Source organism: Osmerus eperlanus, chromosome 2 (assembly GCF_963692335.1).
Source record: "Osmerus eperlanus chromosome 2, fOsmEpe2.1, whole genome shotgun sequence".
NCBI lineage: Eukaryota > Metazoa > Chordata > Actinopteri > Osmeriformes > Osmeridae > Osmerus > Osmerus eperlanus.
In genome coordinates this window covers 256,267-279,914 of record NC_085019.1, presented here as the reverse complement: position 1 = coordinate 279,914, position 23,648 = coordinate 256,267, and the positions used below count along the sequence as shown (strand labels likewise).

General features: G+C 43.0%; 3 protein-coding genes across 4 annotated transcripts; 1 reads left to right on the top strand and 2 right to left on the bottom strand.

The window, feature by feature from the left end:
* The first annotated feature begins 5,701 nt into the window (after window positions 1-5,701).
* rcn3 (reticulocalbin 3, EF-hand calcium binding domain) lies at window positions 5,702-11,784 on the top strand. 2 transcript variants are annotated; one of them, XM_062484653.1, is made up of 8 exons: window positions 5,702-5,775; window positions 6,243-6,522; window positions 7,070-7,263; window positions 7,536-7,708; window positions 8,052-8,112; window positions 8,271-8,362; window positions 8,610-8,717; window positions 11,405-11,784. In XM_062484653.1, the coding sequence occupies exons 2-8, from the start codon at window positions 6,302-6,304 to the stop codon at window positions 11,510-11,512; spliced, it is 957 nt and encodes a 318-aa protein (XP_062340637.1). In that variant the 5' UTR covers window positions 5,702-5,775; window positions 6,243-6,301; the 3' UTR covers window positions 11,513-11,784. The 2 variants fall into 2 exon arrangements, with proteins under 2 accessions (XP_062340637.1, XP_062340647.1); XM_062484663.1 differs by having other exon boundaries at window positions 5,702-5,786; window positions 6,256-6,522.
* Window positions 11,785-16,391, bottom strand: nosip (nitric oxide synthase interacting protein). Its single transcript, XM_062484677.1, has 9 exons — window positions 15,992-16,391; window positions 15,595-15,700; window positions 15,373-15,454; window positions 14,841-14,976; window positions 14,127-14,359; window positions 13,427-13,543; window positions 13,175-13,245; window positions 12,274-12,382; window positions 11,785-12,138 (listed from the first exon to the last, which is right to left on the bottom strand). The coding sequence occupies exons 1-9, from the start codon at window positions 16,059-16,061 to the stop codon at window positions 12,067-12,069; spliced, it is 996 nt and encodes a 331-aa protein (XP_062340661.1). The 5' UTR covers window positions 16,062-16,391; the 3' UTR covers window positions 11,785-12,066.
* Window positions 16,392-18,260: 1,869 nt separating this feature from the next.
* jpt2 (Jupiter microtubule associated homolog 2) lies at window positions 18,261-22,687 on the bottom strand. Its single transcript, XM_062484637.1, has 5 exons — window positions 22,499-22,687; window positions 21,484-21,635; window positions 20,875-21,026; window positions 20,455-20,503; window positions 18,261-19,766 (listed from the first exon to the last, which is right to left on the bottom strand). The coding sequence occupies exons 1-5, from the start codon at window positions 22,549-22,551 to the stop codon at window positions 19,570-19,572; spliced, it is 603 nt and encodes a 200-aa protein (XP_062340621.1). The 5' UTR covers window positions 22,552-22,687; the 3' UTR covers window positions 18,261-19,569.
* Between the last annotated feature and the right edge of the window lie 961 nt (window positions 22,688-23,648).

Sequence of the window (23,648 nt, the reverse complement as noted above, 5' to 3'; positions counted from 1 at the left end):
TTTCATCTAAACAGATGAATGGGGCAAATTGTTTGCTAATATTTGACTTCAGTTTAAAACTGTGTGTATGAGGTACTCCTAACAATATTGAAATAGTGCATATACACTATAGCACTAATGAGTTGTTTCTCACCAAAATGTTGAAAACGTATTTGGAGAAAACAATCCACTCTCATTGGTCTCTCTTGCTTAAACTGATTAGATCTTCAGAAATATTATTCTCTTGGCAGATTCCTATGATAGCACATGTGATTTAAAAGATTAATTGAAAAGTGAACATGTACTGGTGGTTTGTCTTGGGGTCGAATAGTGTAGCTTTGGACTGAAACATTTTAAAGAGTTGAATAGATGAGCCTGTTATATGCCAACCACACACAAGACGCCTCTTAGTTTCAAATCAACATGTCTGCAAACAATGGACACCTTATCTTTACAGACCAGTCAGTAAAAACACTTTTTGGATCAAGACAGCCCTTCCCTACACACACACACACACACACACACACACACGCAGGCATGCACACACACACAGCACGCACGCACACTACACACACACACACGCAGGCATGCACACACACACACACAGCACGCACACTACACACACACACACAGGCATGCACACACACACACAGCACACACACTACACACACACACACACACACACACACACAGCACACACACTACATACGTACCACTGCATGTTTGGCATGTGTCCTCTCTGACTGCACTTTGTCTCCTCCCACTGTGTCACTATGGTGACATGGCACGTTGCATTTGCATATTTCATTGGATTAGCCCAGAAAATGAGAGGCCTTGACACAGGGGTTAGCGTTAGCCTTGACACACCAAAAAAAAGACAAAAAAGAGAAAAGACTATTTCAGTTTAAGAAAATGTAACTAGTTATCATCTGGTTCACAGGCGTCAGCTATGTAACTAGTTATCATCTGGTTCACAGGCGTCAGCTATGTAACTAGTTATTATCTGGTTCACAGGCGTCAGCTATGTAACTAGTTATCATCTGGTTCACAGGCGTCAGCTATGTAACTAGTTATCATCTGGTTCACAGCCGTCAGCTATTTCCAAAGTTTAAGCCTTTGAAACTATATTCACTGTAAATATACATAGGCCTGCTACTGAGAAGGTCCGTAAACTTACTTTGAAAACAAATCATAGTTTAAACTGTGTTAACTGACCTTTTGTCACTCACTTTCTAATTAGTTTTATTCATTGTCTTAATACACTTTTTTAATCTAAAGTTAAAATGCAAAATGTACATATTATGATAAACATCTAATATTAAATAATTATTCTATGAATGTCTATGTTTTTGTTAACAAAATACAAATTGAATCCACAAATTATTTGTAAATTCTTCTTGACAATCATCAGGATTTGGTATTTCACATGGTGCACATGCAAAGCACTTACAACAAATTAAAGGACTACATTTCTTCAACAATGTAAGGCATGATCTTTTTAGCTCTACTTTTTTTGGTTTCGTTTTTTAATAATAATTTTTACATCAAAGTGGATCATTACGAAGTAAAGAGAATGAAAGGAATTTAGATATTGGGTTAAAACTGTAATTGGCTCCTGTGATGAGATCCAAGTTAAATTCACTGAAGCATGTATTACAAAAATGCTATTATAATACGGGTGGTTGAAATCAAGCATTCTGATTGGTTGAGAGTGAGTCACGGGGTGTGCTTTATTGAGCATAAAGTACTGTACGGTGTACAGGTGTTTACAGTACGCCTGTTTACATTTGCCTTAAAATGGAGCGTTCCATATTAGTGCGCACTTAAAATAACGGTTACATTTTTGGTTGTCATTGGTAATTTTTGTTGTCACTTGGTTGTCACTTGGTTGTCGTTGTCATTTTGTTGTCATTTCAAGATTAACAGTAAGCAAACATGTTTCATTTTAACTTCGATCTTTTGGGGGGAAGAACTTTTGATGAGTGGTTAGCCGAAGATGAGAGAGCAAGAGTGAGCAAGAGTGGTCGAAAGCGATGTCATCAGAGACGAAGGGGACATGAGAAACGTTTTCCATGGATGCACAATTAGTGGAAATATCCAAATCAATATAAGCAAACTTATAAATGAAAGTGTCCCATTGTCATTGTTGTTATTTTAAAGGCAGCTTTTATGAAATGAGCAAAGTCAATTGCGAGATCTAGCTAGCTAGCTAGGCTAACAAACGTGAAGTTCACAATGCTGTTTGTCCGTTGCATAGCAACAGCCACTGTTTACAGGGACTATTTTCTCTCGGCTACTGAAATGCGATACACAATGTTTGTTGTCTTGTCTATAACTATTTTGTGCTGAAAGGCAGCTTACTATTTATTTACTATTTATAATTTCGCTGGCAACCGTATTATAAAAGCAATAAGGTACTCGAGGCAGTACTTTATCGCCAATAAAGTACGTGTTCCAGGGGACGCTGCGCGTCGGGCCTAACAACACCCTTGAACACGTACTTTATTGGCGATAAAGTACTGCCTCTCGTACCTTATTGCTTAATTAAAATCCTACTACTTGTAAAGACATAGAAATGGTCTGAAACAAGAGGGGGGGCAGATGGTCTGAAACAAGAGGGGGGGCAGATGGTCTGAAACAAGAGGGGGTGACTTCATTTGATGAAGATAAGAAGAAGAAAAGGGGGCAAGGAGGGCAGACGAAAATGAAATGGGAGGAGGGGAGGAGGGGTGGAAGAGAAGGAGGGTGCCAACATCTTTTATTTCCGGTTGACAAGACGGATCTTTCTCCCTTCTCCCTCCCTCCCTCCCTCCCTCCCTCCCCTTCCCCTCCCTCCCTTCCCTTCCCTCCCTCCCTTCCCTTCCCTTCCCTTCCCTCCCTCCCTCCCTCCCTTCCCTTCCCTCCCTCCCTCCCTCCCCTCCATCCCTCCCTCCCCTCCCCTCCCTCCCTCGTTCCCTCCCTTCCCTCCTTCCCTCCCTTCCCTCCCTTCCCTCCCTCCCTCCCTCGTTCCCTCCCCTAACCCTAACCCTCTCTGTCTCTGTCACCCTCTATGTCACTTGCTAGGGTAAATATACTGAGGTAAGAGAATAAGTGATTATAAAATTGTTTATTACTTAAAAAAATGAAGTAAATATTGATCATAAACATCTGTGTTGGTTGATATTATGTTGAAATGCATGAGCAAGTGTATGTGTGTGCGTGTGTTTGTGTATACACATGTGCGTGTGTGTGTTGAATATTTGCAGCTTAAGGGCACATTTTTTCAGTCTCTTGTTAGTTCCTCTCTGTCACCCTCACCCTCAACCCCCCTGCCCCCCCCTCTCTCTTTCACTGCTGGGGGGGGGGTCACCATGACAACAATGCCAGGACAAATTAACATCAAGCCCTTAAAACAAAAACCACAGTATACGTGTGCATGTGGGGTTATGAGGATGAACGAGTGTGTGTGTTCTTTATGCATGTATCCATATATAACCATGCTGACTATCCTTTACCCTTCGTGACCACATCAACTCTGGGTCTCCGAAAGGGGAGGGTCTACATCCATGTCAACATGTGACTCATGAAATATTCATCTAGCCAGAATAACCATTCTATCCATCATGCTCACTTTGTCTATTTCCTCTCACTCACTCTTCTCTTTCTATTCTTCCTTGCTTTGTCTTCCCATCTCTCGGTTTCTCTCTCTTTCTCTCCGCCTCCCTCCATCTCTTTGCTGTTGTTGCCCCCAGGCTACAGTGTGGCACATCCTCCCTCCATCCCTCTCTTCCCCTCCTCTCTCACTGCCCCTGTCACCTTCAATTGCTCCATGGAACTAGACACAGTGCCTGAGGCGGGGGAAGAGCGAGAGCGAGGGAGCACGAGTGAACGAAAGAGAAAGAGAGAAAAGGAGGTTGAAACAGATTGAGCGCAGAAGTACAGGTAAAGGAATGGGTGGAGTGAAAGAAAGAGATAGCAAGAGAGACACAAGCAGAACCAGCTGGAGGTACAAGCAGAACCAGCTGGAGGTACAAGTAGAACCAGCTGGAGGTACAAGTAGAACCAATAGAAGAAAGAGTAGCAGACACACAGTGAAAACAACCATGATAGTCTGGCGCCCAGTAAGCATCCAGCATCTTCACCAACACTGACTGGGCCAATGGTTATGCTGAGTTTTGCTCCTGCAGAGCATTAAGACAATACAAGGGCATACAGAAGTTCCCATGCAACTGCTGTTTTCAGCGACCCACAGAACACATTTACATTACATTTAGTCATTTAGCAGACGCTCTTATCCAGAGCGACTGACAGTACAGGGACATTCACCCCGGAGCAAGTAGGGTGAAGTGCCTTGCCCAAGGACACAACGTCATTTGACATGGCCAGGAATCGAACCAGCGACCTTCTGATTACTAGCCCGATTCCCTAACCGCTCAGCACCTGACTCCCTGAATACTCACCTCTTAACCTCCGTTAACATGAAAACAGTCACATTTACCATCATTTGACTGCAGACACGTAGTCATGTAGCCACAGCTACTGGAAATACCTGGATATGTTTACCCTCTAATAGTGATGCAAGACAACAACTCTGTCAACTGAAGTCATGACAGTGGGCTTAAACTCTGAACCAACTCATTTTAACCAGTTAGAGCCAGAGATATGTACAAATACTGAATGAAGATCATAATAAAAATAAAAGTTAGCCTATATTCTTTTGAGGTTTTCATTTTGTAACAAGGTATTGGTTAGGACGAATCATTCTTTAAGCGAGCCTGTATGGATAAAACAAGCATAAACGAGTCGGATAATAGTTTGTCTTATTGGCAATATATAAAAAGTATGTCCTATTATCCAAAAAACGTTAATTAACTGTGCGTTTGCAAAAGTAGGCCGATGCATTTATATTTTTTATATACACAGGGTAACTGTACATAAAAATAAAAAAAAGACAAAATCTTACAACAAAAGTTACGAACATGTGATACATGTGATACAAACATATCACAAAAATCATGTAGACTACTAATATGTTAAACATCCACCAGTTATTGGACTGAAGTATAAAAAATAAAATCTACGAACATTGGGAGTTTTTCACTGGTCGCATATTGTATGGATTTTACCAATTGCTAAACCCGAATCTATGTTTATGAGAATCACCTTCAGGAAGTAAGTATGGGATTCAGGGAAGAGACTGAGATTGCGCGTGCTCTCAGCCAGACTGAGCTGCGTGATCCCTGCTCAAAACAATCCCAGTCTGCCCCCAAGCGACAAGACTGCACACACAAGTAAGGTTCTCTATTTTGCACAAATACATTTTATATATGCAAATTACAAGGTTTTGCTGATATGCGTTGTGATTAGAAACCTAGACAAGAAAGTGTTGTTAGATTCAGTAGCTGGTTGTAGGCCTATTTGCAGTTAAGGCCAATTTCCATATATAGCCTACTTTACATTCTGATTATAATTGACGGCAGATTCCTCATACATACATTTTCCTACTTCGTTCACTAAACTTAAACTTTGTTTAAGGAGTTGAAATACAAAAGATATTGATGCGCGTTCCGACTATGAAACGTTTCACCCCGCGCGTTCGTGTGTCAACGTGGCGTTTCAGAGCCAATCAAAAGATGTTTCATACTCCGTTAGTCCCGCTTGCGAGATCTTATTGGTTATCAGGTTTTGTCAGCATGTTTGTGAATGGTCGATTGAGCAAATTTGGCACCTCCTCTTCCCGTAGGATTTAAAGAGGCAGGGAGGATGCCAACGCGTACTCCAGGCAACTATTCCTGAAGAAGAAAGACAGAGAGCAGACTTAAGAATTGGTACGTGTTTTCCCTTCAGCTGTACTTGCAAATATATTGGCTATAAAAGCTGATAATTAAAAAATACTTTTGAAGTTAAGGCCTTTAGGTCCATTAGATTTATGTGGTTTTCTAATACCATCAAACTGGCTTTACATGTTAGCTACCTAAATCAAGCTTTAGGCTGTATTGTATTTTCATCATTTGATGAAGATTTTCAATTTTTTTTCAAATGTACTTTGTTAACATTTGAGACACTTAGTCAGTCTCATTCTGTGAGTCAAGGTCATGTCTTATCTGCATGGGTTATTAGTGTCACCCTAAATCCACAAAAATCATATTCTCTTGTGCTGTCACCCTCTCTCTCTCTCTCTCTCTCTCTCTCTCTCTCTCTCTCTCTCTCTCTCTCTCTCTCTCTCTCTCTCTCTCTCTCTCTCTCTCTCTCTCTCTCTCTCTCTCTCTCTCTCTCTCTCTCACCTCACCACCATAGATCTGTCTTCTATCTTTGGTGTTTTCAGTATCTTCTAGATCTCAGGATGTTGCTGTCCCTCATGTCCCTCTTGTCACTTGTCCTCCTCGTTGGAGTTACCGTTGCTGTGCCTGCTCAGGAGAAGCGTATCCATCGCCATAGCGACCTCAGTGACCGTGACCATGACGATGCCACTGGTTTCCAGTATGACCACGAGGCCTTCCTGGGAAAAGAGGAAGCCAGGACCTTTGACCAGCTCAGCCCCGACGAGAGCAAAGACAAACTAGGGTTCGAAACCCCCCTCACACACCACTAGGGTTAGAAACCCCCCTCACACACCACTAGGGTTAGAAACCCCCCTCACACACCACTAGGGTTAGAAACCCCCCTCACACACCACTAGGGTTAGAGATGTTTACCTCTCACACACCACTTCTTCTACTTGACACTGAAAGAGAAGTAGTTCATTGGGCTCGGTGTAATTTCTCTGGGACTGTAGTTTTTATGCCAACAAATCATTCTATCACATTTGTTTGCTGTGGGACAGAAATGTTCCTCCAAACACAATCTTAGATCAGGATGGACCTCAATGCAACTACCTCAAATGTACCTCTATTCATTAATTTATTTTTAATCTTTCAGTTTGTGCTTTTGAAAGCGTCATTACAATGTAGATCCTCTCACCCTCGCCCTCTAGTGGTAGAAATAACAAATGATCTTCAGCCTCATTCACCTGGGAATGTCCCCTCTCCTAGTGCACAGAACTGGCTGCTATGCAATTACTGTATCTGAACATTGTTAGAGTGAACACTAAAAAAAGCATTTCTCTCCACAGGAAAATAGTGGAGCGCATCGACACAGACAAGGATGGCTTTGTGAGCCACAGGGAGCTGCATCAGTGGATCAAACACCGCCAGAGGAGGTACATCGAGGAGAATGTGGACAAACACTGGAAGGAGTACGACCAGAACAAGGATGGAAGAGTCGGCTGGGAGGAGTACAAGAACACCACATACGGCTTTTACCTGGGTGTGTTTACATGCTGTTAAACTGGGGTGTTTACATGCTGTTATACTGGGTGTGTTTACATGCTGTTATACTGGATGGTGCTATAGAATGCTGTATGGTACTATGGTTTGTGTCTTTTTGGGGTGAGAGACATAGACCAGCTTCAGTCTTTGGCAAAGGACCACAATCAACCTTCCAATTGAGTCTGTCCTAGTATCTATAGTACTTTTCTGTACTAGGTTAACCTTATGTTGACATGTTTAATTTGACCTTCCAAATGTTGACTGCTGCAGATGAGGAGTTTGATGATGTGGATGACAAGACCAGCTATAAGTCAATGCTTACCAGAGACGAGAGGCGCTTCAGGACAGCGGACCGCAACGGCGACGGCATCGCCACCAGGGAGGAGTTTACAGCCTTTCTCCACCCTGAGGAGTACGACCACATGAAGGGCGTGGTGGTCCAGGTGAGGGTCTGGTGGTCCAGGTGAGGGTCTGGTGGTCCAGGTGAGGGTCTGGTGGTCCAGGTGAGGGTCTGGTGGTCCAGGTGAGGGTCTGGTGGTCCAGGTGAGGGTCTGGTGGAGGGCACAGGAAGGTTAGGGGATGTGTGTCAGACACACTTGAGCTTACTGACAGAACTCTGACAAGCTCTGTGTTTCTCTCACCGGGGGGTCCACGAGCACACACCTCTGCTGCCTTCCTCTTCCATGATTCTTGGAAGTCTGGCTTATTGCACAACATCAGCAGACATCTCATTGAGTTACTTTAAAAGGAGCTCTGAACAACTTTTTACATGTTGTTTGTTATTAGGAGACACTAGAAGACATTGACAAGAATGGGGATGGAAAGATTGACTTGAACGAATACATTGGTAAGTTTCTCACTCATGTTGGATCACTGTACCCTCTGTCTAGAACACACACATTTCATATTTAATGTATATATACATACTCAGTAGGGTCTGACAGTCTGTGAAGTTGTGAAGACATGGTTCTGAGTCTTTGGCTCACTGCTCCACATCATCCCCAGGTGACATGTTCACAACGGACTCTGGGGAGAGCGAACCAGACTGGGTGCGGACTGAGAAGACACACTTCACAGAGTTCAGGGACGTCAACAAGGTTCTGCACAGCCTCCTGCATCTGCATGATAATGTGAAACATGATGGTTGACTGATCATGTCAATCTGGGTTCTGGGTACCGAGATGAACTATTCCCTCAATGTAATATGAGGAAGAAAGAGAGGCCAAAGCATTGGATAGTTAAGAGAACAAGGAGAGCAGTCTTTATGACCTGAGATACGGAACCTGAAACTGGGTTTGCTCTCTCAGTGTGTGTAAGGAATAACACTGTGTCTTGTCTCATCAGGATGGATTTCTAGATGCCAGTGAGGTGTCTCAGTGGATCCTCCCAGGAGAGATCGACCACGCCGACAACGAAGCCAGGCACCTTATCCATGAGACAGACACAGATAAGGTAGGTCTCCTCCCGTGTCCACAAACACAACAGTGCATACACGCACACACCCTCTATACAGACTTAACTGTATAAGACAAGCATACATTCTGAAGACTGGACCTCATCATTGGCTACAGTCTCATGGCTTTGCCGTTGTTCCAAGGTCCTTGTTGGGATATACAGATATTAGGGTCCCTTTCAGAAACAACTCAAACTTGTCAGCCAAGTAAACGTATGGTTTGTTCATTTAGAATTTACGTTTTGGTAGTAGCATGGTCTGAACTATTCAAATGAATCTAACTATTGTTTTTTATGATTCACTGAATAAATCGATGACTGAGCATGATTGTCAGTAATTGAGACTTTAATTGACATCATCTGATGACTTTTGTCCCCTTTCTATAACAACAGAAGTAGATTTGATGTGGTTAGGTCCACAAAGAGCCCCATGGCATTGCTTTAAATGGCAAGCCTTAAGGATCAAATCATACAGTTAAAATCTAAAAACAAAACACAGGGAGTCAGGTTGTAACAGACGTGGTCTTGCAAGCTCCGTCAGAGGTATCGGGCAAATCGTCCCGCACTGGGTTCGAACTTACCACCTCTGGCTTCCCAAGCGCCACCACTACCAACTACGCCAACGAAAAGCTAGCTATTCGTTGATGCGGGTGGCCTGTTACATACCTGAGGAGTGAGTTTCACCGATACACATCGGCTACATTGTGGCTGAGCGGTTAGGGAAGCGGGCTAGTAATCAGAAGGTTGCCAGTTCGATTCCCAGCCGTGCCAAATGACGTTGTGTCCTTGGGCAAGGCACTTCACCCTACTTGCCTCGGGGGGTATGTCCCTGTACTTACTGTAAGTCGCTCTGGATAAGAGCGTCTGCTAAATGACTAAAATGTAAATGTAAATGTAAATGCTTCATATTAGCCTGGGTGTATACTCCTGGCTCTCGCGTCTAGCGACACACAGCCGTTTAATTACTGTCAGCCCTGATACGGCTAATAATCAACATAATGGAAATAATTAGGTGTAATGACCTGGTAATTATAACAAGCTTATTTTTCTTCCCCCCCCCCCCCCCATCACCTCATCTGTGCCTCGTGTGACCCCCTCACTCTCACTCTACCTCTTATGCATCTGTGCCTCGTGTGACCCCCTCACTCTCACTCTACCTCTTATGCATCTGTGCCTCGTGTGACCCCCTCACTCTCACTCTACCTCTTATGCATCTGTGCCTCGTGTGACCCCCTCACTCTACCTCTTATGCATCTGTGCCTCGTGTGACCCCCTCACTCTCACTCTACCTCTTATGCATCTGTGCCTCGTGTGACCCCCTCACTCTACCTCTTATGCATCTGTGCCTCGTGTGACCCCCTCACTCTCACTCTACCTCTTATGCAACTTTTCTTTCATGCTCCCATTCCTTGACCAATGGTGTTGGGCTGGAATTGCAACGTGCCTCCGTGATTGGACGCGACAGGATGACAAAATAACCAAGAAGGAAATTCTGGCCAACTGGAACATGTTTGTCGGAAGCCAGGCAACCAATTACGGGGAAGACCTGACCAAGAGACACGATGAGCTCTGAGTGTCATTCATTAGGTCATACATGATGAGGGGGGCTAGGGCTGTGGGCAAGAGGGTGGGGTTGTGTGTGTGTGGGGGGGGATTCCTTTAGTCTCACAAACCTATTTTTTTCTATTTTTATCAATGAGTCATATGGGAAGGGTCCTGCTTTCGCTTTATCTTTTGACAATTTGTGTTGCTGGATGTGGAGATCTGCAAAACACACGTCATGCAAGCCCTCCAACACTTCCTGAAAGGGGCGGGCTTAAACTAAAGATGTCCCCCCTCGCATCAGTGATCTCCCCCCGGAGGTCTGGGTACCCAGATTAGGGTTCCGCTACCTGAAGTACAGTATTTTTTATATTAGGAAATAATCGACATCATGGGGTAATCTGTTACTGAATATGTACTAGGACTAGGTTTGAGGGGGATGTTTCTGCTATCAGCACAAGGGTGAGTCAGCATAGTGGTCAGATTTGAGGACAAGGATTTCAATCGAGATCAATAGGAGCGCTACGATAAGAAATGTTTACACTGGCAGATACAGAAGCTCTGTCTATAATCCAAAAATCTTACACACACCATGCTCACAACACATGACTGAAACAGACAAAGAACCACATGCCTACATAGGAACACTGTTCAAATCAACACTCCTCTGGAGACATAAACTGTACACTTAGTTTGCTGTATGTACACTTGTGAATGAAGAGAAGGATCAATTGGGAAGAGGGACTACTAGGGTGGAGACAAAAAGGAACCGCTGAAAATGTCTCTCTCTGTGAATATGAAATAAAGCCATGTTGGTTTTTATAATTCAAAAATAATTGTTTTCATTTGTTAGTCACCAGTTAATGTTTTTAATCTGAAAAATAAATAAATTAACCTACATAAAGCACAATCATCCTTTAAATGAACAGCTGAATTTATATTTGTGTACGTTTGGCTTTGAAGATATTATTTTCATGAATAAGCCCTCTATTTATTGGATGTTATTTTCTACATTATGGGAGAATTAAAGTGAAAGGTCGGTTGTGTTCCATGTTAATGGAATCAAAAGGTGATACTGTCCAGTAAACTAGATTTCTTCTACGTCTGTTTTCAACTCTTTCCTCCAACCGCCGGGCTCCTCTCAGGACGGCCTCCTTGCTCTGACTGAGATCATAGACAAGATGGACTTTATTAAGACCAGCTGCTTGACGGACTATGGCGGCTTGGTGGTGGATGGGCATGATGAACTGTGACCTTTCATCCGGTGACCCTACCAGACCTGACCTACTCACACCAAATGACAAAATGAGGCCCTGTCTGAAATCCTTTAGGAAGAGTACTTCCTTTAGTGAGGTTCCAGTCTGACTTGAGTAGGGTTAGACTGTGTGATACGAGCTTACATCCATTTACTAACGTCACCTCGAAACAGAATGATAAAGTAAGTCAAGGTTAAACATTAAGAGTTAGTAGTAACTGGTCAGGCCATAAGCATTCGCAATAAAATGATCAGAAAACAAAAACAGGATACTTGTCTATGACTCAATCAACTTTATTTTTCATCAAATTGAGGACAGACACCATGTTGCCAAATCAGTGAGTGATGATTCACTATGTGGATGTGTGTGTATCTGTATTTGTCCACGTGAAGGAAATGAAATGAAATAACTACAGTACATAAAACAACAAATGAGAAAAGACCCAACAGTTGGCTTTACCCAATCAATATCTACAAGACTCCACCCTCCACCCTCCGCCATCCCACTTCCTCCTCCAACTCTCCCTCTTCTCTACCTGCACCACCTGTCTTTTACACCTGCATTACTGGCCTTGATTCTTTGGCTTTGAGTCCCACTCCAGAGCCCGCAAAGCCAGTTCCTCCCTGAAAAACAAGACAGAATAAAAGAAATGGAGAGAAAAAGACATTACAAATTCAATTTACACCTCGCAAGCAGTGACCACACACACAACTCTTAGGTGTCACACACAGTATGTATACACTTGCACACACACACACCCGCTGTAGTGGTACGATGTCTTTCTCTTTGAGTTTGTCTCCAGTCACAGGGTCAATCATGTCCTTCCTGATCAGCTTCTCCACACACTCCTGTGTCACCACAGCTCCACTGGTGACAGAGTCAAAGCATGCAAGAGACCAGGGGACGAGAGAAAGGGAGGAAAGTTACAAATGTCCCATTCAGCACACGTACAGGGAGCTGGGGACTGTTCTGGGACGTCTCTGTACACAACACAGAGCAGGACAGGTATGAGCAGGACAGGTGTGAGCAGGACAGCTGTGAGCAGGACAGCTGTGAGCAGGACAGCTGTGAGCAGGACAGGTGTGAGCAGGACAGGTGTGAGCAGGACAGGTGTGAGCAGGAGAGGTGTGAGCAGGACAGGTGTGAGCAGGACAGGTGTGAGCAGGACAGGTGTGAGCAGGACAGGTGTGAGCAGGAGAGGTGTGAGCAGGAGAGGTGTGAGCAGGACAGGTGTGAGCAGGACAGGTGTGAGCAGGAGAGGTGTGAGCAGGACAGGTGTGAGCAGGACAGGTGTGAGCAGGACAGGTGTGAGCAGGACAGGTGTGAGCAGGAGAGGTGTGAGCAGGACAGGTGTGAGCAGGACAGGTGTACTAGATGGAAGATGGAGGCTCTGCCTGTCATTGACTGAGTCACATCATGTTTAGTCCTTAATGTCTTGTGACTGATTTGCAATGTAGATTAAGACATGAGAAGATGAAGTCACTGATCTTAAAACTTTTGTTTATCATATGGGAAATAATGCATTTATACTGTATATCAATGATATAATAATGACACTGTGTGCCATTATTATATATATATTATTATGGATTTTTTTTCCATGACCGTGGTGACGTAGTAAACCATCTTATCTAACTGAGATCCAGTCCTGGTACTCACGAAGGCCGCAGGACGGAGCAGGGGGTGCTGTTTCCCAGAGTGTCTTTGGTCACTGCACACACATACCTCTCCTAAGGACAAATTATAGAGACATGTTTACAACATACATCTGTGTTTGCATGTGCATGTGTCGTTGTTCTATGTTTGAATTAGTTCCACCATAAGGCTTGAAGAGGTCTGTCCTTAACAATCTAATACGTCTTCAGGCTGAACTCATAAAGGTGGTAATGACACGGTTAGCATGTTGCTGACCTGTCGTGTGAGAAGGGCCACCCGGTCCAGGCTAGGGTCTAGGGCTTTGAAGCGCACAGGGATGAGCTCATTCATCTTCAGGGGCCTCCCCGACATCGGACACAGCACCGTCTTACTCTGACAGGGAGGGAGAAGAGGAACAAACCTTTGATCATGGCTCATCCTTTAACAGGACGGACTACAGATAAAACAAGCAAGTACCTACCTCACAATTCTCATTTAAGCCACTGACCTGTGCCCCACTGCCAATATTTATTGCATAAGAGCTATTGCATTAACACCTCAAATACAGTGATAAAGGTTGACAAACAAAGAGCACGTTGACATGAACATTTTGACCTAGCTGACAGAAGAGGCAACAAACTTGTTATGGAACTCTACTTCAAACAACAACCCTGGTTCAGGACTAAACTGGCCCCATGGTGGGGTTGAGGAAAGGATAAATGGTTTTAGGGTAACACAAAACTAATGTCAAACTGGAGCATCTGTTCCAGCTCACTTCTAAACTGTTACTACTTTTTACTCTCATGTCCTGCTTTATGTCCCTTTGTCCAGGCAGTATATAAAATACACGAGCAATGGAAGACATTTGTTGCCTAAAAATATATATTTATATGCTTTGAAAATACTGAGAAATATGTTGATGTTTTCATTCAAATCTAATAGAAAAATGTGAAGAAAAACAAGGCAGTCAAATTACTGGTTTCTTTAGTAAGGTGGGTTTGGCTTCAGGCGTTAGCATGGGGATCCAGAAGCTGGGTAGGCTCTGGGAGGAGCTGGACCCAGGAGCAGAGGAGGAGGAGCTGGACCCAGGAGCAGAGGAGGAGCTGGACCCAGGAGCAGAGGAGGAGGAGTCCGTCATGGAAGAACTGGCTGAGATGCTGGCGTTGCTCTGACTGTCTGTCCTAACCGTCTGGCCGTCCTTGGTCAAGCCTGGTGAGACACGAAAAATCAGCTCACAGGCCTGGTGAGACACGAGAGATCAGCTCACAGGCCTGGTGAGACACGAGAGATCAGCTCACAGGCCTGGTGAGACACGAGAGATCAGCTCACAGGCCTGGTGAGACACGAGAGATCAGCTCACAGGCCTGGTGAGACACGAGAGATCAGCTCACAGGCCTGGTGAGACACGAGAGATCAGCTCACAGGCCTGGTGAGACACGAGAGATCAGCTCACAGGCCTGGTGAGACACGAGAGATCAGCTCACAGGCCTGGTGAGACACGAGAGATCAGCTCACAGGCCTGGTGAGACACGAGAGATCAGCTCACAGGCCTGGTGAGACACGAGAGATCAGCTCACATTCTTATGAAGAATTAGATTCCGTTGATGCAGGGTTACACACTTGACCAAATGCTGCTCACACAACTGCACAACTACACAATGACACAATTACACTTGTCTCTGTGTCTTACCTGAGGTGAAGGGGTTGATGGGCTTGGACACAATACTGTTCTCCCTGGTTTTGAATCTCTCAGCCCTCTCCCTCTCCTCTGACTTTGACTCAAGTCGACTGTCACTCTTCTGAGCCTGTTTCTGCTTCTCGTAGGCCTGACAGGAAGAGGGAAACCATGACAGGAAGAGGGAAACCATGACAGGAAGAGGGAAACCATGACAGGAAGAGGGAAACCATGACAGTAGGAGGGAAACCATGACAGGAATAGGGAAACCATGACAGGAATAGGGAAACCATGACAGTAGGAAGAAGAGAGACACCATGATGGAGGGGACAAGTCCTCTTATTCAAGGTGCAAACTTGACTGATTTTAGAGGTTTTCATTGGTTCACTCATTGCTTGGACTGAGAGCAGTAAGCCAATTTCATCCAATTTAGTTCATCCACAATCGATGCAAAAATGACATACCTAATCATGTCACTTTCAACCAATGTAAAGCCAGAGCACATACACCACTGAGATCAAGAATTCCATTAATGAGTCAAACTTGCCTTCATTTTCTTGGCAATATCTGTCTTCTGGTGAAGCATGTACTCCAGGATGGCCTGCTTCTCATACAAGTATCCATCCAGACTAAAAAGGAAAAAGTGCAGTCTTGTGGGCATTAACAAACAAGGTCACAGTGATGAATGTATTTTATAATATATCTAAAGTCCTCGGGTACAACTCGCGGTTCACGATGTGTGATGTTGTATCCATAAGCCTTGACATACGTTACAACAGGGTCCCTGCACGGCTGTAGTGAAAGGCAACAGCAGTCAAAGTCCTTAATTGCATCTTTGCCCAAACGCACACTTTGTGTCCCATAACCAGATGCCGCTGAAAAGAAAAGAGGGGTGGTATTTAAAGTCTTGTTTCCAGTTAATTTCTTGAGGACAGGGATATAAGCTATAGGATAGTAACTAAATTGGCGCAATTGTTTTGATAGTCAGGCTTCATTAATACCCAGTGGATAAATAAGTTAGAGCTAGGCTAACTTTGTGCTTGCTACAGTAGCTGTTGGCTTACACTAGTAGCCTAATGTTCGTTTCAGTACGACAAGGCAAAACTGCTGCAAAAATAATCTTACAAGAGCTAAAAGACCAACACGAGCAGCACATATTTACTCACCCGTGTCTTTTCTCTTCTCGTGGTAAGTGTATACGGCCCCCGCTGTACAATTTTTCCCATGTCGCGTCATTTTTAGCAAGCTTCTGTAGCTACAGTAGCTAGTCAGTTCCTAGTCTCGGTAGCCTAGCTCTAGTAACTACCTATAAAGCACAACACTAAGCTAACTATCCACTCAAGTCAGCTAGCCAGCCAACAAGGGTATTTAATTACCGTCGAGTAAACAGACTATGCGTCGAGTTAAAGACCCCAAAACCTTATTAGCAATTCGAATTTAAATCTAATATGAGTGTGGCTAGCATTAGAGTTATGTACTACGATAAAATAAGTACACTGCGCGTATTTACACCGGAACCAACTTCCTGTGCTTGCTATGGATTTCAAAATAAAAGATGAACTACATGATTTAAATTAACATTAGGTCTACTCTACATGTTAGCTCTAGTTCGTAGTGATGGGAAGTTCGGATCGTTGTACTGATTTGGAGGTGTGAATCTTGTGAAATGAACTAATCTAGCCAATGCCCCAAATAGGTTTTTGTCATATTCCAAAGAAAAATCATAATTGGCTTTTCACAATGTACGCTTCATGTTTTGGCTACCCAAAATGTTTTGGGGTTATCTCGTTGTTTATGATCATTGACCTATGCACTTTTTGTAAAGCTCTCTCTTGGAAGTATGTAAGTTGTGAAATGGCTGATTACGCTACGTTTTTCCTACAGGTGTCACAGTGATGTGTCTCCATGACTCAAACCTGTTTGGTATCTGGAAGCTTGTTTCTCTCTGGTTACTGCTCTCTGATTGATCCTCTCTCTGGTCGATGTTCTCTCTGGTCAATGTTCTTGATGTTCTCTCTGGTCAATGTTCTTGATGTTCTCTCTGGTCAATGTTCTCGATGTTGTCTCTGGGTCGATCCTCTCTCTGTAGTTTCTCTGGGTCGATGCTTTCTCCAACAATATAAAAGTTATACAATATGCAGTATATGCAACTTAATACAAATTACTATTGTTTATGAATACATTACATTACCAAGTCTACAGCCCTGAACAAATTGTCTTTAAAAAAAAGTTCTGGAAGGTTGAAAACATTCTCAGTTACTGCATCCTCTCAGTACTGCAGCCACTCGGGTCTGCAGCCGTTTGGGTCTGCAGCCGCTCGGGTCTGCAGCCGTTTGGGCCAAAAAAAATTATCCTGAGAAAAGTGGATTTTGAGGGGTATAGCTCCATAGACCTCCATTCATTCTGCACTGGGCCGTTAGCGCCCTCATATGGAACTAGAGTGGAACTGCAACCAGTTCAGAACCCGGAAGTTTCCCGAAAGTGGCAGTTCTCCCCTATTAAACGTTGGCTGTGTCTACTACCGCGCACTTGGGCACTTCGAGCACTGACTTTCAGTTCTTAGGGCGCTTACACTGACAGAACCAGCAGAATTCAGTGCACTGAAAGTACCCGGATGACGCACTGCAAACGGTCAAAAAATGCAGTATACAACGATGGCCACTACTCGCCCTAAACGGGAGCCATATTGGCTACGTAGCGGAAGAGGAGGAGCCCTTTCGGCAGCTTTTCATTTCATTTCTAAAATAATGGCGGACGAAATGACTCGCGAACAGATTCGCGGGTGTCACAATCAGATTGCGTCCGTCACTTCCCGCCAAGTGGTTAACTTAAGTGTTCCATTAGAGACAGCACTACTCAGCGACGGAGTGCACTACAGATGTAAGTGCACTGTATTGCAGTGCACTGTATTGCAGTGTACTTAGTAAAGTGCGCGGTAGTAGACACAGCCATTCTCTGCCATAACATAGGTGTTCTTCTTTCGCTTTTAAATGTAGATTGCAACCAACGATAATGTGGTGCGTCACCGCCACCTACTGTTCGGGCGCGTAAGCCGGCACTGCTCCTATGCTGCTGCAGTGAGTCATCACTGTTCTGTGATGTGTGATTTGTTTTTACAGTCAATGTCTGTGATCATGAAACAGATGACTACGGTTACTCTATAACTTGATTACAGTGGTGTCAGTCATTGCTAAAAATAGATGTAAATGACATTTTACAGAAATCACTCAATGGATTTAAAACCAAGTACAAACTGTTGAATGCTGATGAAGGCATCTGTGTTCAGTTATTCTAGTAACTGTCCACATTAAAAGGAACCTCAAAGTAACATAGCTTTATCTAAACATGTTTACCTTTAAATACAGTGCTAATGTCACTAAACTCAGGACTGGTTAACCTTAAGGTCCCATAGATGAAGTCAGCCTTTAAACTATGACATTTTGATGTGGGTGTTTTTATTTCTGAGGGACTGCACAGTTTGTATGGCTACCAACACAATGTTCTTTGGTCAGCATTTTTATTACATTGGCATGGTATTACATTTTTATTCTATTTTGCTACATTTCAATTGTTGCACACTACCAGTCCAAGCTAACAAGTAAAGGTAAAGTACGACCCACCACTCACAACGGTCGCTCAGCTACTTAGGGTTTGTCTAAGATGATTGTCTAGGATCATAGCAATTGGCATACACCATGTACAGGGTTATAGGTTGCATAAAGAAATAATGGGCATTACACCTTTCAATATTTCAATATTACGGGCAGAGCCGGGATACTGTGAACGTGTGCAACATGTTGGCTGTGCTACTGCCTCATCCTGCTATACGAGGCTGAGCACTCTGTTGGCCTGTCATGCTATCTTCCAGAGTTCACTTGTGTACCACAGTTTTAATTTAAAACATAAATTAAAGGCCTCCCCAAAACTTATTTACCATTCTTAGAGCAAAGTGTCTGAACCAAACCAGAAACACGATACATTCAGTATTTGCCACAGTGGACAAGATCAAAATTGAATTTCTCTAAGGAAAATAAACTTTGGGTAAAGGCAATTGGCTGACGTAGCTCTTTGTGTATTGGTAGATTTTTTTTTTGGCTTTTTCCCTGAACAAAGTTTCATAAATGTATAGTATATGATAACATAAGCTTAAGCATAAACATAAGCAAGACAGAAATACAAAAGAAATATGGTTAATTGGCGAAACGTAAGCAAACTGATGACATTACCCCTTTGCATTAGTGGTTAGAACAACAAGCAAGATGAACAGACAGTAAAAGGTCTATAGAATGTAGAACAGTAAAGGGAACCGAGTTTGGTGGATGAACATTGAGGGTGCCTGAGACATAGTAGACCCATTTTACTCAACAGCCTTTCATCACAATCCATTACCAAGTCAAAGATGAACATTTACAGTGAGTAATTACATGATTACACACGTCACTTCGATACAGTAAAAGGACAGTAGTGATTGCAAGCATTTCATCCAGAAAACAAAAATACAGAGGTCCTCAGGAACGGTCTTAAAGTGCAGAAGAATGCAGACCAGGGATGTGATATGAAATGTGACAAATAAATCAACTATGAATCATTGAGATGTGACTATTTCCTTTATAAGGGAATAGAGGATCATTTTTAACAACAAACTTTTTCAGACATCCCTGGAGGACAGTGAGAAAGGGTGGAATGAGGGAGAATAAAACAAACAAGAAGAATGTGTACAGAAAGAAGAGATATGGGAAGTTGGTCAGTAGAAGACCACGCTGGACTTTCCTCCAGGGGGGTTGAGGACCTTGTTGTGGGAGCGGGGCCGAGCCCCCAGGCGGGGCTCGTGGTCCTGGAGGGACCTGGAGGGAGCACAGGGCTCTGCCTCAGACAGGAGCTGTTCCACTTTCACAGGTGGAAGAGAAATCACTTGTGTTGGAGTTTCCTTTGGCTGAGAAGCTGAAAGGGGCATGGAGAGTTGAGTAAGGTGAGAGGTGCAGCACCCCAGTTGAGAGGATTCCCTAAATAATAACCAACTCCTCTGGAAATAACCAACTGCCTCAGTGAGACTTCCCTATGCTGCCTCCAGTAGATGTACTGTACATTTTTATAAAGGAACTTTTGAAAAGTCTTTTTCTGGGTTTCCCTTTCATGACCGTTTCTGGGCACCACTAACGATTCTGTCTAAGAGTGCCAATTTTTTTTTTTAAAGAAACTTCTAGGTTTAATTTGTTTTAACAATATTTGGAACCCTTTTTTGTAATACACAGTGACACACTATACATAATGGGGAGTCCAGACGGCATTATAAAAGTGTTATATTATCTACAGGTTATATGCATATTGCATTATTAAACCTGTGTGTCTTTCAAATACAGTTTGGATTTGAGGGTTTTAGGTCCTAAAGCTTAGAGCTAGTCCAGTCATTCTGTAGCAGAACATGTCAACAGACTTGTAATACTACTTACGGTGCCTAAGTGCCAAGGAGGGGTTTGTACAAGACATAGTGCAACAACAGCATCACAACAGGTGCTAACTGTAAGCATCTTCCACTTGGTTTAATTGGATGGATTTTTAGGGGGGCCTAAAAGGTAATGAACCTTCATTTTGGGTTTGAGTAAACAGGCTGTGTAGGCAAATAACTCACTTGGAGGCTCTTGTTCAGGAGTGGCACTTGAAGACATGTTTATGTTATCCTGGAAATGACAGAATATATGACCCACCAACAAAGAAAAGACAACCAATTCATATTCACGCAATGGATTCAAAGCACTTTAAAGTGAAAAAATCCTGTGACAGATGATGTAACATATAGTATTTTTCTAATTGTTTCCACATTAATCAATACTCACAGAAGTGAATAATGTATAAGAATATTTGCATCAAAAGGGCTCTTTTGCTCTATAATTTAGAAATATGTTTGTGTTTTGCTGCTGTTCTTTCAATGACTTTATTATCACTGCCTCCTTTGCCTTCTCGGACAACAAGTGACAGGTGTCAGTACTTCAAACTCTGGGTTACTTGGTGTTTGGTTTGATGGCTTCCAGATATTGCTGCAATAACTTGCCTTTGGTTTATTAGGGTGGCTCCAGGGAGTGGCAGGGGGCACGGAGCTCTCTGCTTCACCAAAGATGTTGCTGGTCGGTCCACCTGGAGGGGCCGGTCTGTGCTGCTGTAAGGGAGCCTTGGGTTCGTCAAATATCCCACTGCTCCTCCCCCCTACATGAGAACAAAAGAGATCGACAACCCGTCACCAATGACAGCTTGTGTAAAATATGAACAATAACGTCTTAAATATATTAGAATGTTTATTTGATCCCAAGATAAATCTATCACAGTAAATGTTAGACACCAAAGATACTAAATCATGGTCTTTTAAGATCCCACAATTTTACCCAGAACTTGTGTGTCAAAGCTTCATCACCAAATGGTCTATGCCAAACCTAACTTTTCTTTGTAACTTTAGTCCTGAGCCTTTTCTACCCATTTCTCTGTATTTGCTGCCTACACCAGTTCTGTGCTGGTGAGTGTTTTCCCTATTGGATAGACAGTTGGAGTAGGAAGTGAATAATGCCATTTCTTCTTTTTTACATGTTTTAAACGTAATGCTGTGACAGATTTTTGGCTGGATCTTTGAAGTATATCTGAACTTGCCCGTGCTTCATGCACCTCTGACCTGGTGGGTTAGATCGCCTGGGGCCTCCACTGGGATCCTCTACAGGCTCAAAAATAGTGGAGGCCATTTTATGAGGCCTCCTGGATGCAGACGCGTCTTCTTCATAACCACCAAACAAGTTACTGGAGCCACCTCCAGGAGGACGCAGCACTCTGTTACACACACACAAAGAAATAGTCTAATATACAAGTCCACATCAGCAAAAATGTGGACAAAAAAGAACTGATATGAAACAATAAATATATTGATTATCTGCAGGCCTAAAAGTGACATAATAGGTTATGAAGCAATTAGCCCACCAACCCCAGAATATATATTTTTTGTTAGATCTTCAAAACATTCAGTAGGCTATATTGAGGTTCATAAGATAAGGTACAAAAAAAAAACTCCCTTAAGTAGATAATAGTTTGTTGGTCCATTTCACGAACAGTTAGCTTCCTTAACGGTTAGTAGGCTAGGTAATATTACCGATGTGAAGTGGCTGTCTTCTTGCTGGTTAACCGCTAGCAAGCTTGCTAAGATGCAGTTAATTAGCTAACTAGATAATTAGCAAAGCCTAACCGAGTAACGTTCGATTCGGAACATGGACATTAAACAACTGTCAGAGTCAGGTAGGTTTTAGCCAGCCAATGACTAACAACCTCGCTTCAGTAGCTAGAGCGAGTTTAGATGGTCAGAATAGTGGCACACCAACATCGCAACATTGTTAGCCTAGCTTGATGGAACAGCTAGGCTAACAAGTCACAAAGCAACAATAATTTAGATTATATTTAGCCTAAATGGCAGCACATATGAAAACATTTACAATCGTTCACGCTATTTGTTATGTTAGAATAATAAAAATGCATGGCTAATAAACAAGACAGCTAGCGTTCACTTTGCATTCTACCGTGTTAGCATGCGGACAAAAAAGAACATGATGTTGAATAAGCACATCCTAGCTCACAACCAGTTAATTTAGTTTCTAACTTTCTATTTAGTAAAGATTATTTCAATGTTTTGGCTCATGCCTTACCTTGAACTTGGCTTCGCGCCATCAAGCCCTTGAAACATGTTTGTAGAAGTCATTGTGAATAGCTATCCTGTGTGCTTTATTAAATTGGCAGTAAGGACAGTGGCGTCACATTCGGTGAAAAGTTTGAAACTGAAAGAGTAGGTGGAGCTGAAGAAAGACTTCGATCATGTTCCAAGTTGCTGACGTTGCAATAAAGCTACTTGGGATACGTAAGCTCGCTACAGCGTCATACGCTGACAAGAACAGAGGAAGTTGATGTTACGTTCGAAGCAAGACCCACATGGCCCAAAGCGTTTTTTTATTCAGCGCTATTCAAACATTTTTTCAAAGACTTTGGGAATCTAATAATACAAATAATCTGTCTGTCTGTGTGGTTTTGGGGGATTTTAGGGGATTTTAGGGAAACAAGTGTCCAACGATTGGCCTATCTCGGGAAACCGGACTGTGCAAAGTGGTAATTTTGCAAGTGTACATTTCAGAACAGTGATCAAGTATAAGCAACATTTCTGATGGAAGGTCACTCACAGATGATGTAGACGCGCATGTCCTCGTTTCCCTTGATTTGACCAATCATAAGTTTTGTTTTTGCGTTAGAAGTGGGCGTGGCGTACTCAAACAGGACTGTTGCAGCAGCTGAAGCGTTTGACTGTGGTTAGCTTCCTAGCTAGTTGGACATGCTAATGTTTTTAATGTGGGCTAGCTACTATTCCGTTTTAAGACTGCAATGTTTTTCCATGATGTGACTGTTCAAGTAAAGGTAATAAGACGTATTAATGTTTTATCACTTAATTTTCTGTTATCATTTATTTATGTGAAAACGAAAAAGTTTAGGATTGCTCCTGCCTGCTAGCTACTAGGTTAGCTACTTGGTCCCTGGCGAATTTAGGAAGCTACAATGCTAGCTAGTTAGGCAGTTTCAATAAGGTAGTTCTCGGTTACTTTTAAGGGGTGAACCGGAACGTCAGGGTAGTGATTGTCAGCATTAATATAATTTTATGCAAGCAAGATTAAAAACATGTATGTGCAAACATGATATCGAACTTTATGGCTTCATTTTCCGTATTTTCTCAATGTAATAAGTAGGTTAACGAGGTAGTTGAGTGTAGCAATATCCAGTTACAGTATCCTTAAAATGTACATTGAGTTAAAT